We start from the raw sequence: 16,423 nt of genomic DNA, 5'->3' as shown, positions 1-16,423 counted from the left end.
CTGGTCCCGCCGCTGTCCCTTTCTAGCTGAGTGATCCTGAGCAAGGACTGCAGCCGCCATGCCCTCCTCTATAAAGGCAATAACAAGAATACCCACTCCTGGACTAATATAAAGACAGCAAATGAGATGTTCCGTGTAGAGCACTCAGCACAATGTCGGATGCCTAATAAGAAAGAAAGAAACATGATTTTTCTACTCACTTCTATTACCTTAGACTCCCATGTGTCTGGAGACTGAGAACAATTTGCTTACTTTCCAGTGACTTGGTTATAAAAAGACATTGTTCTCTCCCCCTCGACCTCAGCCTGCTTCCCTTCTCCCTACCTCCTCACCCGCCCACTACATACCCAGCCCTGAGCCCCTCGGGGCACTGTGATCCCTCAGAGCTCCTTAAAATAAACTCTTATTAAAAAGACATTCACGCCAGATCTGAATACTGCATAAAGCAACAACCTGAGTGGAATCTGTTCCAACCCCACTCTGCGCTCTTCCGTGTTTATTCCTTTTATAGTGATATTGTCAGCCACGGGAGAAACCAAGCCCAGGGCTTCATCTCACACGGAGTTGTGTTGCTATAACTGGGTACTGTCTGCTTCAGACCTTTTATCACACAAGATAGATACTTGTGTCGTTTCAGAGGGAGACATAACCCTCCTCAGGCTGAATAGAGCTGCCAAGTCTGGGACAAGTTTAGTCTTGCATTTTTATTCAGAAATCGCAGATAGAACTGCTTGGTGTTCATCTGTTCTTTTTGCATTCTAGAAAGCCAACAGGTATGCTGAAAAGCCACACAGCTCCAGTGATCTACATCTATGTGTCTGCTGAGGATAACAAAATATTTTCCATGCCCACTGACAACACTATTAAGGTCTCTGTCCTCTTATGTTCTGATGTGTTATCCAATGTGGTTTCAGACAGAGAAGCTGTTCCCTTCATGTTTTCTTTCCCCTCTCTGTAGCCTTTGGGGCCTCTGGATTAGCAGATACTCAAGTGTTATTTACTTTTGTGGATTCGCTTTGGAAAAGGAGAATATGTAGGCAGTGGAAGGGCAGCCTCTTAGAGAACTTTCTATACCTGGTGTTTTGTTGGGAAGAGTTAACATTATTGCCTTGAAGGCCCCTGCTTGCGTTCTGTCCAAAGACTCCCTTTGTCTTTGGAGAGTGCAGGTTGGGGGATGGAGAAGGGGATCTGGGGACAGAATGGGGACACAGGGAGAGACAGTCCCTTGCCACTAGAGGTTATCACCTTATCTTGTAACACACTAGGGCGAGTGGGTCCTTTCTGAAACGTTGTCTATAAAGCTTAGAATTTAAACCTTTCTGACCCTGGCAGAGGTAGCGACATTACCACCTTCATTTTGTTTGCCTTCACACCTCTTTTTCTAGCGAGGGTCCTGTCTACCTCTAAAACTCAGTCACTCTGTTATCTTTGGAATACACTATTTTTCATATAAAAAAACAAAAACAAAAAACCTCACTGATTTATTTCATCCATCATCTCATATGCTTTCCCCGTGAATATGACACATTTTCATGACTCATCCACCTTCTTTTCTGGACTGTCACAGGGCCAGAGGGTGGGGATTTAGAGCAGCATGAGTCAGAGGAATGCTGGAACCTTGGGAAGGAGATCAGATTCACTGCTTTGTACAGATGCATAAAACAGCTCACTCACCACTCACATAAGAAAGGATTGATAGGTGTTAAGGGCTGAATCGTGTCCCTTCAAAACTCCTATGTTGAAGTCTTAACCCCCAGTACCTTAGAATGTGACTGTATTTAGAGATAGCGCCTATAAAGAAGTACTGAAGGTTAAATGAGGTCATACTGGTGGGCCCTAATCCAATATGACTGGTGTCCTTACAAGAAGAGGAAGTCAGGACACTTAGACTGAGAGGCAACCGTGCAAAAACACAGCAAAAAGGTGGTTATCTGCAAGCCAAGGAGAGAGGCCTCTGAAGGAACCAAACTTATCCACACCTTGACTTTGGACTTGAATATCTTGCTTCACACTATATAAAAAGGTTAACTCAAAATGGATCATAGACCTCAATGTAAAAAGAGCTACATCTACAAAACTCTTAGAAGAAAACATAGGAGTAAATCTTCATGACTTTGGACTAGGCAATGATTTCTTAGATATGATATCAAAAGCACAGGAGACTAAAGGGGGAAAAAAATGAGTTGGACTTTCTCAAAAATAAAAACTTGTGCTTCAAAGGACACTATTAAGAAAGTGATTAGACAACTTACAGAATGGGATAAAATATTTTCAAATCATATTTCTGATGACAGACTTGCATTTAGCATACAAAACTCAGCAATAAAAGCACAAATAGCTTAATTTTAAAATGGGCAAAGGACTTGGACAGAAGTTTCTTCAAAGAAAATATTCAAATGGCCAATAAACACAGGCCAAGATGCTCAGCATCATTAGTCCCTATGAAAATGCAAACTAAAACCACAGTGAGATACCACTTCACACCCACAGAGTGGCTAAAATCAAAAGAGAGACGATAGCAAGTGTTGGCAAGGATGTAGAGAAATTGGAGCCCTCATGCGTCGCTGGTGGGAATTTAAAATGATGCAGCCACTTTGGAAAATATCTGGCAGTTCCTCAAATGTTAACCAGAGTTAACATACGACCTAGCAATTCCACTCCTAGGTTTACACCCAAGAGAACTGAAAACATCTGTTCACACAAACACTTGCATATGAATATTCATAGGAGCATTATTCATGATAGCCGAAAAGTAGAAATAAACCAAATGTCCATGAACTGAGGAATGGATAAATGAAATCAGGTACATCCATACAACGAAATATTATTCAGCAAGAAAAAGAAAATGAAGCACTATCACGTGCTACAACACGGAAAAGCTTGAGAAGCTTCGAGTGTTAAGTGAAAGCCAGTCACAAAAGGCCATGTATTGTATGATTCCATTTATATAAAGTGTCCAGAATAGGCAAATCCATAGAGACAGAAGTGAGTTTAGTACTTGCCAGGGGATGGGGTGAGGTGGGAATAGGGAGTGGCTGTTAATGGGCATGGGGTTTCTTTTTGGAGGAATGAAAACTTTTTGAAATTAGATAGTGGTAAAGCCTGAATATGCTAAAAGCCACTGAACTGTACGCTTAAAAATACAGATTCTGTAGTATGTGGGTTAAACAGCAATAAAGCTGTGATTTTTTTTTTAAAGGAGAGAGGGGAGAGAGAGGGAGAGGGGAGTCAAGGATGGCACCAAGAGTTTAGGCCTCAGCCAAACACCGCAGTGAGGAAGATGGTGGGTGAGAGGAGCATAAGGTCAGAAGCCCAGTTGTGGATGTGCTGGAGAGAGTCATCCTGAGTTGAGGGGAGATGTCAGGGCTGGAGATATAAATGTGGGAATAATCAGCATTTAGATGGAATTTTAAGCCATGAAGTGGATGAGATCATAAAAGGAGCCAAAGCGGGCAAAGGAGAGAAAAGCCCCCAGGACTGAGCACAGGGACCCTGTGACGCCCTGGGATTTTACTGTCTGTAGGGTCCAACATGGCTCCTGTGTAGTGAACTTAGAGTCTATCTCGTGGCAATGAAGAGGTTATTTTATACACAACTAGGTGTGGACATCACAGTCAGGGATACAACAGGACCCAAACTCAATTCAGTTCTCCAAGAACATTTGATTAAAATGGTAAGATTTATGGACTTTAGTTTCTGATTTATTTTGAAAATCAAATTTATGCAAAGACATCCACCAAGGCCACGAAGTTGGAGATTTCACTTTTTTTCTTTGAAATTTGCCACCATCGGATAATCATAATTCTGTATGTGAGGACATGTTTTCTATCCTATTTTCTTTTCCTAGTGCCTCTCCATTTTCTCCCAATCTAAACTCATGATTACAAGATTAGCATCTTGCCTGTGATGATTCAGGCATATTGAATCACTTCCCAAAGTGTGTTTAAAATATATTGAAATCCTATCTTGGAAATAGGGTGTGTAATTTATTTCAGAATATATTATTTCTAACAAATAAAAACTAATCAACTAGGAACTAAACAGCTAAATTTCCAGCATGCCTGATCAAATAGTCTTCGTTCTTTGATTGATTTTTTTAGCCCAAATATTTCATGTCTCTAAATCATGGGGACACACGAAACGTTTCAGGAGTCTGCTGGTTTCCGGCATTCTCTAAAGAAGAGTAAAGTGACAGATTGAGATTTCCATTTTCACTTGTTATTTTCTGTGAATTTAATATTGCACACCACAAAGAGAGCTGTTTTGTGTCAACAGGAATTAGGACAGAAAGAAAGTTATTTCTTGGAAGGAAGATAGCATGGTGTATTAGTTAAGGTAAGGCTTGCCACTGTAACAAATAAACTCTATATTTTCCATAGGTTGAAACAACAGAAGTTTATTTCTGTCTACTGAGGGGCACTTTTTCTCCCTTCAAGAACACGGCTGTCTCCATATGGGGGTCCCACCTTACTTAGGTTCTCAGATTCCTCTTAATCCAGGTGCAATGGGTATGAGAATAGAGAAGGCATATCTGCCTCTTAAAAAATCCCAGCCATAAATGATACATCACTTTCTCTCACATTCTATTGCTGAGTTCATGACTCTGGGTGAATGGGAAGCTGGGAAATGCCTTAGTCCAGTAGCTGCTTCCCAGTAACTTTACTGGGACAGACAGATTTGAGTTTAAATTCTGAAATTACCACAAACTGTATGACCTCGGGTGAAGTACTCAATCCTTCTGAACTAAGTTACTGAATTCTTTGAGACATTGGTTTACTCTTCTGCAATACGGGAGAAAGGGTCGTCTTGTAGATTAGTTGTGTTCCTAAAAGATAATTTATGAACTGTGCTCACCACAGCGTAGTTATACCTGGTAAAATTCTTTTTTTCTTTTTTTTAAATTTATTTTTGGCTGCGTTGGGTCTTCGTTGCTGTGCATGGGCTTCTCTAGTTACGGCGAGCCAGGGCTACTCTTCGTTGTGGTGCACAGGCTTCTCATTGCGGTGGCTTCTCTTGTTGTGGAGCACGGGCTCTAAATGCACGGGCTTCAGCAGTTGTGGCACGTGGGCTCAGTAGTTGTGGTGCACAGGCTTAGCTGCTCCTCAGCATATGGGATCTTCCCAGACCAGGGATCCAACCCATGTCCCCTGCATTGGCAGGTGGATTCTTAACCACTGTGCCACCAAGGAAGTCCCTTACCTGGTAAGATTCTTTTGAGTCAAAGGGGACAAAAATCTAACTGAAACAGTTTAAGCTGAAAAGGGAGAATTTGAAGGACCCAGTGCACTACTGCTGGTTTAAAGACAGAGGAGGCAACAGGATGAGGGATGTAGGTGTGTAAGAAGCTGAGAGAGAGAGTCCAACAACCAGCAAACAGACAGGAACCCATCCCTCCAAACACAAGCAAGAGGGCTCAAGACGGCAGCACAGGAATATCCTGAACTTATGTCCTCCACAGACACAAACCTACAACTGCAAATGGAACAATTCCCTCAGAAAGCGATCTGAAAACTGGATGAACAGAGCCTCGCGAGAAAAGGTGAAAGGACAGCACTGAGACGCGGGCTCACCAGGGAAAACCACACCCCAGCTGCACAACTGGGAGGGACCCCAAAGAGGTGGAGCTTTTCCCTGAGGAGTGAGGGATTCGAGCTCCACATCAGGCACCCCAGCCCCCAGATCCTGCATAGGAGAGATATGCTCCCAAATCACCCGGCTTTGAAAACCAATGGAGAATAAACCCAGGGAAACTATAGAGCTGCAGGCAACAAAAACCCCACTCTTAAAAGGCTCATGCACGGGGGGCTTCCCTGGTGCCGCAGTGGTTGAGAATCTGCCTGCCAATGCAGGGGATACAGTTTCGAGTCCTGGTCCGGGAAGATCCCACATGCTGCAGAGCAACTAAGCCCGTGTGCCACAACTACTGAGCCCGCGTGCCACAACTTCTGAAGCCTGCGCACCTAGAGCCCGTACTCCGCAACAAGAGAAGCCACCGCAGTGAGAAGCCTGCACAACGCAACGAAGAGTAGCCCCCGATCACTGCAACTAGAGAAAGCCCACGCACAGTAACTAAGAGCCAACAACGAAGACCCAATGCAGCCAAAAATAAATACATAAATAAATTTATTAAAAAAAGGCTTATGCACGGACTCACCCAACCTGAAAACCAGCACAAAAACACCAGGTTGAAAAGTGTATGTTTCACAGGTGAAGGGCACCCACTTACTAATCTTCAAGTGTCTGCTGAAGAAGCAGGAGTCATTCGGGATGCTTCCCAGGGATAGAGTCACTGGCAGGAGGCATTTACGCGACCTCAGGCTTCCTTGCTAATGCCAGTGCTGGTGGGCACCATTTTGGAATTCTCCATGTGACCCGGTATCGCCAATGGGCACGTCCCACTGACAGCCCCGCCCACCCTGCATCCTGGCAGCCTCTCACAGCCAGGTGAATGACAGCCAGCCCACCAGCACTCCAAGGCAGCCACAGCCCCATGACAACAGGAGGGCACACATAGCCCACGTAGGGGACACCCCTTAAGCACCTGGCTGTAGTGGCCAGGCAGGATTGCACTTCTGAGCCCCACAGGACAGCTCCTAAATAAGACCATACCTTCAAGACTGGGGGAGACAGCTAATTCTTAATACGTATATATATACTTAATACACAGAGAATTAGGCAAAATGAGGAGACAAAAGAATATGTTCCAATTGAAAGAACGAGACAAAACCTCAGAAAAGATGTTCAGCATCACTAATTATTACAGAAAGGCAAATCAAAACCACAATGAGATATCACTTCACACCTGTTGAAATGGCTATTATCAAAAGGACAAGAAATAACAAATGCTGGAGAAGATGTGGGGAAAAGGGAACCCTTGCACACTGTTGGTGGGACTGTAAATTGGTGCAGCCACTATGGAGGATGGTATAGAGACTCCTCACAAAAACTAAGAATAGAACTACTATATGACACAGCTATTTCACTTCTGGGTATTTATCCAAAAATCATGAAAAAATTAATTCAAAGAGATATATGCACCCCTATGTTCATTGCAGCATTATTTACAATAGCCAAGACGTTGAAACAACGTAAGTGTCCATTGATGAATGGATAAAGAAGATCACACACACACACACACACACACACACACACACACGGAATACCACTCTGCCATAAAAAAATAACAAAATCCTGCCACTTTTAATAACATGCATGGATGCAGAGGGTGTTATGCTAAGTGAAATAAGTCAGGTGGAGAAAGACGAATACCATATGATTCCACTCATATGTGGAATCTAAAAAAAAACAAACAAAAACAAAATAAAACAAAAGCAAACCCATAGACACAGAGAACAGATTAGTGGTTACCAGAGGGGAAGGAGGTTGGGAGGTGGGTGAAATGCACGAAGGGTCAACTGCATGGTGATGGATGGCAGTTAGGCTTGTGCTGGAGATCACTCTGTAGTGTACACAGATGTCAAATTGTCATACTATATACCTGAAACTCATATAATAAAAGGGGGGAGAAATTATTGGTTATTGAAACCAGATCCTAGGACAGACGGACTCATGGGCAGCTGAGCTCACAGATGGCACTGTTGTCCCCATGCTGTATGCCCGCACTTTGCATTTCTGCTCCTCGGTTCACATTGGCCTCATCAACACCTACTGCTGAATGGCTTTCTCCTTCCAAATGGCCAGGACCCGTCCAAGCCCACAGCCTGAACTCACATCCCAACTCTACTCTTCCTAGCAGCTCCAGCCAGAAAAACCTAAGGGAAGGACACAGACTGACCAGGCTCAGATCCTTTGTCCAGGTCTTACAGCCAGAGAAGCAGTTCTCTTCACAGAAGATAGGAGTGTGCTGGAGAGACAGTAGCTACGTCTGGGGTGCTTACTTTATTGTAGCTGTTTTTATTTGGGGGACATCACTATGAAGAGCTTCTCCCTACCTTTTTCTTTCACTGACCTTGTCAGGGTCCCTCCATAGCATCCCAACTGAGATCACTCTTCCCAGGCTCCAGAATTCCCTCTGTCCTCCCCTCATCAAAACCCTCTTTCTCTCAGTAATGTTAGCTCATGAACTGAGAAGAAATTAACATGTAAATGGATTCCCATTGTGGTACAAGTGACTGATAAGAAGGATGTGTGTTACCTTTCTACCAGTAGGAAATTGTCCTAGAAGCCCCACGGTCTGCTTATTCAGTCCTAAGGCATCAGCCTACTTGCAGTCCCACGGCTGCAGTGGTGCTCACATCCAAGACCCCATCCCCCAAGCAGGGCAGCCACCCAGGGACACACAGGGGCACTGCCAGGCCATCATTACAGCCAGGCCTGGAGGCAGGCTCCTCACTCAAGATGCCAAAGCAGCCAGCTGAAAACCGGGAACGTCAGTCAATCAAACTTCTCTTTGTTCTACGTGATATCACCGTGTAGGACAAACAGCCTGTTGGATTCATTTTCTTTCTTTCTTTTTTTTGGACCCAAGTATCTGAAATTCCACCTCATGGAAAAAACAGCCGCATTTCTAGCGCCAGCACTTAGGTGCCAGATACCGTCTGCCGATCCCCGCTCTGTCACTCGGGAGCCCGCGATCTTGACCAAGTGAGCCGACCCTCCTCAGCCTCCTGCTGTTTCCTCATCTGTGAAGTGGGCAGACTGTGGTCCCGAAAGCTCTAATCGTCCTCATGCCCAGTCCTGTTCTTCCTTGAAGAGGATTCGCCCACACCAAGAATCTTCTGGCACTCAGTCTGAGGTTTCAGAGCCCCCAGATGTCTACTAGTGGCCCAGGCTTATGGCTGACCGTCGCAGGGCACTACAGAGAGCGAAGCCTGGCCACCAACATTCGGTTAGTCGGTGCCTACTGCATGCCAGCCTCCTCCAGACATTCTACATCCTTTCTCACACTTCCTCTTCACAAAATTTCTATAAAGGATTCCATCTTACAGATGAGGAAATGAGTTCGAAGGACTTGGGTGGCTTCACTCCAAGGGCTGTCCGTTCTGTGTGCTGACCTCCCAGACGTGGCTCAGGGGACAAAGCCCAAGGGCACAGGTGGGTCCTTTGCACCTGGGTGCTCATAGGAGGCATGCTGCAGGGCCCCCCGGGACCTGGCCTGGCCTCATCCCTGCTGTGAGGGAGAAGCGCTGCCATTCAGGCTTGAGCACTGCCATTCAGAATGGGATGATATGGTCTGTGTTTGTTGGGGGGAAGATAGACATTAATAGGGAAGAAGGTCCACTCTGCAATCTCACGAAATCACACTCCTCCTACCCCAACAAGGAGACGTGGTGTCAGTTTTCACGGTTAGTGGCCACTCTTCATTGCACGCCCATTATGTTACGTGAGGCTCTGTGCTAAGGACATTACATCAGCCCTCCCTATCCATGGGTTCTGCGTCAGCACATCCAACCAACCATGGATGGAAAACAAAAATACTTTTGATTCCAGAAGTTTCCAAAAAGCTGAAGTTGAATTTGCCACATACCGGCAACTATATACATAGCATTTAAATTGTAGTGGATATTATAAGTAATCTGGAGATGTATATGAAAGGATGTGCATAGGTTATATGCAAATACTATGCCATTTTATATGAGGGACTTGAGCATCTGTGGATTTTGGTATTCCAGGGGTTCCTCAAACCAATCCCCCATAGATATGGAGGTACCACTGTCTATATGTTTTCTCATCTAATCCTCAAAACGATGCTTTAATGTAGATACCATTATCCCCATTTAACAGATAAGAAAATTACAGTTTTGAGCAGCTAAGTGACTTGCCCAAGGTCACAGACCCATCATTTGAACTCAAGACTACCCTCTTAACCATTCTTTAATAAAGCAATCAATGCCTCATCCTGGGTATGCGTGTCACATACTCAGTTTGGGTTTTCATTCTCTCTCTCTCTGGTTTTCACAAGCAAGGTCTCCCCTCGAGCCTCACCCAGTGGTTTCCCACAAAGAGCCCATGGTGTGCTGCCAGTACAACCCCACCTTCAGGCAGGTGGTCAGCTGCTCGGAAGCATCTGTAAGTGTCAAATCTTGGTCTCTTTAGCAATGATGTATTTGCAAGTGTGGTCCCACTGTCTTCACCTCGGTGGGGAGCAGAGTGTTCTGGGGACCTTCTGTCCCTGGAAGTAGAGAATGGGTGGTTCAGTTCTACTTTGCTGATCACCTAGTAGTGTTCGGACACTCTCATGTGAACGCCACATGGAAGAGCTCACAGATTCTGAGGGGGCTGGTGGTGTGAGTAATTTGGAAGGACCGTCTGGTCCTGTGGAAAGGTATTATTTCAAGGCGATTTTCTTGTGTGGTGTAGGATGATCAATTCAACGACCCTAATCCACTGTAACTCTAATCCAGGAAGGAGGGTTCAGAGCATGCCACGTCCACTTCCCTCTCACCGGGGCTCGTGAGGACCATGCTGGCCCCAGCCTAGAGGACCAGCACAGTGTCTAGTCCACAGGAGGGACCATAATCAGTAATCATTGCTCCTTGAATAAGGAACTAGAGCAGGGAAACACGCACATCCCATAACTCATGTTCTCCTGTCCTTGTGGTAACGGGAGGGCACATCCCAAATACACCCACGATGCTGAAAAGTTCCGAAAGCTTCTAATATTCAGTTCAGTTACTTCCTGCATCAGTGGCCTAGGTTCCAGCATCGCAAGTGAGTGTCCTGGGCCATGTGGCCACGCCCTCTTTCCTTTTTCCTGCCAGAGCCTGACACACCCTGTCTTTAGGATTTACAGCATCGGGGACATCACAGCCCAGACACGTCCTCTTCACGTGCACACTTACTTGAGCTGCACTCCCAGTGACGCTTGACTGTCTTTGCATCTGTTCTTGTCTAGCTTCTGCTCCAGAAATTAGCAGTCACCCATGGTTAAATACCAAAAGAAGTAGATCAAAAATTTTTTATGATGACTCAGTCTCGATTCATCTCAAAGAAGGCGGGTTCCTGCATAGTTTGGGTTCAAACTTGTAAAGAAGCATCTATCCTCCAAATTTATCAGAGTCGTCTCTGAGTCCAAGGAAGCCAACCTCTTCACCTCCTCAGCATCCTGCACATTCCTGCCCCTGGCTCTGTGCAACCTTTTCTCATCTCCACCCCAGAATTTCCTGCTTCCTCCTCTTTTCTTCTTTTTTTTTTTTTTACATCTTTATTGGAGTATAATTGCTTTACAATGGTGTGTTAGTTTCTGCTTTATAACAAAGTGAATCAGTTATACATATACATATGTTCCCATATCTCTTCCCTCTTGCGTCTCCCTCCCTCCCACCCGCCATATCCCACCCCTCTAGGTGGTCACAAAGCACCGAGCTGATCTCCCTGTGCTATGCGGCTGCTTCCCACTAGCTATCTATTTTCTGTTTGGTAGTGTATATATGTCCATGCCGCTCTCTCGCTTTGTCACAGCTTACCCTTCCCCCTCCCCATTCCTCCTCTTTTCTTACACACACCTGAGCAATCCTTCAAGGTCAAACTCAAGTCCTCTCTCTGCCAGGAAACACTTGCCTTCACTGCCCTGACTCATGCAGGCACCTCCCACTTCCTGATGACTCACAGTTAGTGCCTCCCATGGCTGCTGGGGTGTGTTCTCACCTGCCCTGCTCTGTTTCACCTGTGTGAGCCTCGCCTCTAAACAATTTCTGCAGGCACTTGAGAGCAGGGATCAGAGCATCTATGTTTCCCTCTTCTTTCCTTCTTGATCTCTCAAAACCGTTCTTATTCTTTAAGGCACAACTCAGATACCAGCTCCTCTAAGAAAGCATGCTAGATCCCCTCCCACACCCAGGCAGAATGAATGGCTCCGTTAGCATCTGGGCTCCTAATTCCATGGTAACACAGTCTGTCTCCCTCAATAGCATTATTTTGATATGCACGTCTCCCCCAGCAGTGGGTGGTAGGTAGGTGTTGAATTGAGATATAAACACCCTCACAGCTATTATACTGTATTAGGCACATGCTGGTAATAAACTCTCCAATACTTACTGAATTAAATTATTGATTTGAGTGTTCGCTCACCTTGCAGATCTGTTGCTGTGTGAATTCTCTGGATCATCATCATGCCGATCGTCACAATTCATGACATCCAAACCACATTACACTTGATATTTGTGGAGGAAAGAATATAGTCCAAGATCTTGATGAAGCCTGAATTTACGAAAACCACTATACCACACTGTGTTCATTCAGTTGTATAAGCAGAGTGCTAGGGACCACCGACCTTGCCTCTGAAAATCCTTGTAAACTGTAAAATGAAAATTAATAAATGCTCAATTAAATGTTTACAGCACATTACTTATGAGCTGCAACTTAACACACACATAGTTATATGTAATACCAAAGTTTATAAGAATAACAATTTTTTATCAACTGAGCTTAAAACTGTATTCTTTAAATTATTTTAAAATTTGCTAGCAAAATTCTATTATATTTAATGGGGGACATGGTTGCATTTTAATACATTTAAATGGATGGGATCTCCAAAAGGAAGAACAACATGGGGCAGTGAAATTCTTTTTTTTTTTCTTAATATTTATTTATTTATTTATTTGGCTCCGCTGGGTCTTAGTTGTGGCATGTGGGATCTAGTTCCCTAACCAGGGATAGAACCCGGGCCCCCTGCATTGGGAGCACGGGGTCTTAACCACTGGACCACCAGGGAAGTCCCTGGGACAGTGAAATTCTTAAAGGAGTCCTGCTATGGCATGAAATTCCCTCCACAAAGTATAAGTGAGGTAGGTATACCTGAAAAGTATACATAGCACCTTTAGACTTTTCTTGATTCTGTAAATAGAACCCTAAAGTCATTTTCAGAGAGATTTCCCTTGCTCACTTCAGTCTTCAATCTTTTCACTTCCATTACCAGCAGTAGCAAGTGGCTTTCTTGGGGGGGAAAAAAAAAAAAAAAAAGCTGTGTTTAATCACACAGCAGCAAGGCAGGTCCTCCCTCGGGTGTTGATCCTTTGTTGTCTGCCCAGCTCATGCTCTGTCTGCTCATTCGTCCACGCCATCAGGTACTTAAACCAATTCTGGATCTCAACCATATCACAGATCACTGCATGTTATGGAACTTTGGGATATTTGCAAAGATTGAAACCACTAAAGTAAAGTAAAGTAAAGATTAAAACCAATAAAGTAACACTAAGGGTTTACTGAAATATTCAGAAGAACAGATGAATGCCCCTGAGCTGTACACACCCCTGGGAACGCTGGCCTTATAGAAGGACAGAGGAAAGGAAGCAAAGTGTACCCTACTGATCTCAGCAACTTGCAGTCAACAACAGTGCTGTCTGGTTTTTGGCTTGGAGACCCAGAAGTTTCTCTAATGTCAATGGGGCAGCCTTTTTTACAAAGTGGCAGGCTAGAAGGACCGTTCAATAGTCCTGAGAAAGAGTGCTGTCCTCAAGCGTTTCTCCTCTGACACTGTCACTGCCTCTGGGTGCAGGATCCAGAAAGCCTGCCCCAGAGGACGTCCTTCCTGCGGGGGGCGGGGGGCACCTACCCCAACCAGCCATGACAGATGCTACTCACGTCCCTTTAAAGATGATTCTCATTCAAAAGCTGCTCAAAGGTTGGAGCTAAAAGAAAGTAACTACAAGACTGGAACAAGTTGGACTGAGTGCAGTCTTAAAGCTGAGGGTTTAAATAGCCTCCCCAGAAAATGGGTCATCTATCCATTCAGCTTTGCTTTGATGGTGAATAAATTTTGCTGCTCAAAATTCAATCCACACCTATCTTCTCTGAGTCTAGGTGGCCAGGAGATTTTCATCCAATATTTCTAAATTTTCTAATCTTCTCAGAGAGTGCTATAGACTGAATTGTGTTCCCCCCAAATTCATGTGTTGAAGTCCTAACGCCCAGTACCTCAGAATGTGTCTGTATTTGGAGATGGAGTCTTTAAAGAGGTCATCAACTTAAAATGAAGCTGTTAGGGTGGGCCCTAATCCAGTCTGACTGGTCTTCTTATAGCCAGAGGAAATGTAGACACATAAAGAGATGCTGGGTTGCACAGGCACAGAGGAAAGAGCTTGTGAGGACATGGTGAGAAGGCGGCCATCCGCAAGCCAAGGAGAGACGCCTCAGAAGAGACCAAACCCTGCTGGCAACTTGATCGTGGACTTCCAGCCTCCAGAACTGTGAGAAAATAAATGTCTGTTGTTTGAGCTCCCCAGTCTATGGTATTTTCTTATTGCAGCCCTAGCTAATGAATACACTCTGGTAAACAAATTGTATTGAAAGTACAGAAACTTTTGGGGTAAACTTTCATCTTTCATATCTATGACACTAGACCTCTAAATGCAAATTCTCTTTAATTTGATGGCCAGTGTCTCCAGGCTACTTTTTCCAACTTCCTGATACAGGTGGTGAAAGTATGGGACTTTGAAACAGGAATACTGTTGTCCGATTTTATTGAGGCTCATGACAATGCTGGAATCCGTTGTCTGACCTTTGACTCCAGTGGAAGAGGGTATGTGCCTTCTCCAGAATCTTTTTTTTTTAATTTTATTTATTTATTTATTTTATTTATTTATTTTTGGCTGCATTGGGTCTTCGTTGCTGCGCGCGGGCTTCCTCTAGTTGTGGCGAGCGAGGGCTTCTCCTCGTTGTGGTGTGCGGGCTTCTCATTGTGGTGGCTTCTCTTGTTGCAGAGCATGGGCTCTAGGTGTGCGGGCTTCAGTAGTTGTGGCACATGGGCTTCAGTAGTTGTGGCACGCGGGCTCAGTAGTTGTGGCGCACGGGCTTAGTTGCTCTGCGGCACGTGGGATCTTCTCCGATCAGGGCTCGAACCCGTGTCCCCTGCATTGGCAGGCGGATTCTTAACCACTGTGCCACCATGGAAGTCCCGCCAGAATCTTTTACCGTTAGGCAGGGTGACCCCTGACTTGCAGTCGTGACGGGGGTCTCTGTTTCCTAGTCTAGTTACTGGGGGAAGAGATGACTCTCTGAAAATATGGAGCTACAACAACGGACCTTGTCTTCACACCTTGAAACATGGTGAGTCACCTCCTACCAAAGGTCCCCATAAAATAATGATGCAAGAACAGGCATTTGTAGTAAGTGTAGAAGAAATCAAATGAGACAAAATCTAGGATGCATGTAACAATCCTACATCCTTTTTCTCTGGCATTTCATTGCCAGTGACTCTAAACTTCTATGTAGGAAGGACATACATTATATACATGTTTGTTCTCCCATCTATAGCCCATGCATTTGTTCCCTCACTGCCTGGTATAGGCCTCATTTCTTAAAAGAATTTAGCTTTTTAAAACATTTTAAAAATCACATAAGTCAAACATCACAAAGTCTAGATGAACTAAAAGCTACTCTCTTTTGTGTGTCATTGTGATTTTTTTCAAGGCTGCTTATTCCATTTGTTCATGTGCTGTGTCTCTTCTTGGTAAAATTTACGCAGTTCTGGCCTGTGAAATTATGGAGAAGATCAGAGGCAAACTTTCTTCAACTATCAGTACAAATGAAGTCCAAGTAAATAAGATAAAAATTACTCAGAGTAGGTGGGCTTCCCTGGTGGCACGGTGGTTGGGAGTCTGCCTGCCAATGCAGGGGACACGGGTTCGAGCCCTGGTGTGGGAGGATCTCCCATGCCGCGGAGCAACTAGGCCCGTGTGCCACAACTACTGAGCCTGCGCGTCTGGAGCCTGTGCTCCGCAACAGGAGAGGCCACGATAGTGAGAGGGCCGCGCATGGCGATGAAGAGTGGCCCCCGCTTGCCACAACTAGAGACGGCCCTCGCGCAGAAACGAAGACCCAACACAGCCAAAAATAAATAAATAAAATAATGAATACATAACTACTTAAAAAAAAATGACTCAGAGTAGGGACTTCCCTGGTGGTCCACTGGTTAAGACTCCGTGCTTCCACTGCAGGGGGCACGGGTTGGGTCCCTGGTCTGGTAACTAAAATCCCGCACGCCTCACGGCTCTGCCAAAAAAAAATTATGCAGAGTAATGAGTGTGTGATTCCTAGTCCTGCCTTTGACCTCATGCATTCTTTGGCTCATTCACTCAGTCAGTAAGGGCCAGGAACTGTGCAGGGTCCTGTCAGGAAGAGGGTGAGCCTCTTCCCATTGCTGAGCGAGGGCTTCATCAGCCTTTTAGGGCAGTGAGTGTGGCATCAGCTGTGTTTTGATGGCTTGAAAGACACCTAACTGTGGTCTGAAAACTGAAAAGTAAGTGCTGAAGTTTCCCCAGTCATCAGTTGGGTTAAGTCAATATATGTAAACTGACTCAAGAACTAATAAAGAAAAATGCTTACTCTAAGTTGATAATATTATCTTTCTAGATGAAAAGCAAAGTGAAGTCTGTGATTATACCTACTTGGAGGTAAGCCAAAATAAGTGAGTTCTAGTCAGCTTGAATATGAGGGTCATCTTGGATATTTAGTGGGACATATT

At 44.8% G+C, this 16,423-nt stretch overlaps 1 protein-coding gene across 1 annotated transcript in view; it reads left to right on the top strand.

The window, feature by feature from the left end:
• Positions 1-16,423, top strand: part of LOC115803175 (uncharacterized) — a 123,133-nt gene that overhangs the window by 72,902 nt on the left and 33,808 nt on the right. The window contains 6 exon segments of the mRNA XM_089899294.1: positions 763-954; positions 8,714-8,852; positions 9,844-10,029; positions 14,373-14,479; positions 14,927-15,006; positions 16,312-16,366. Of these exon segments, the coding sequence (XP_089755420.1) occupies positions 763-954; positions 8,714-8,852; positions 9,844-10,029; positions 14,373-14,479; positions 14,927-15,006; positions 16,312-16,366 (759 nt within the window).

The sequence above is a fragment of the Delphinapterus leucas genome, chromosome 18, assembly GCF_059928025.1.
Source record: "Delphinapterus leucas isolate spDelLeu-1000000601 "Yukka" chromosome 18, BTC_Dleu_Yukka2, whole genome shotgun sequence".
Lineage (NCBI taxonomy): Eukaryota > Metazoa > Chordata > Mammalia > Artiodactyla > Monodontidae > Delphinapterus > Delphinapterus leucas.
The sequence above is the reverse complement of the archived record's forward strand: the minus strand, read 5'-3'. Positions and strand labels throughout refer to the sequence as shown.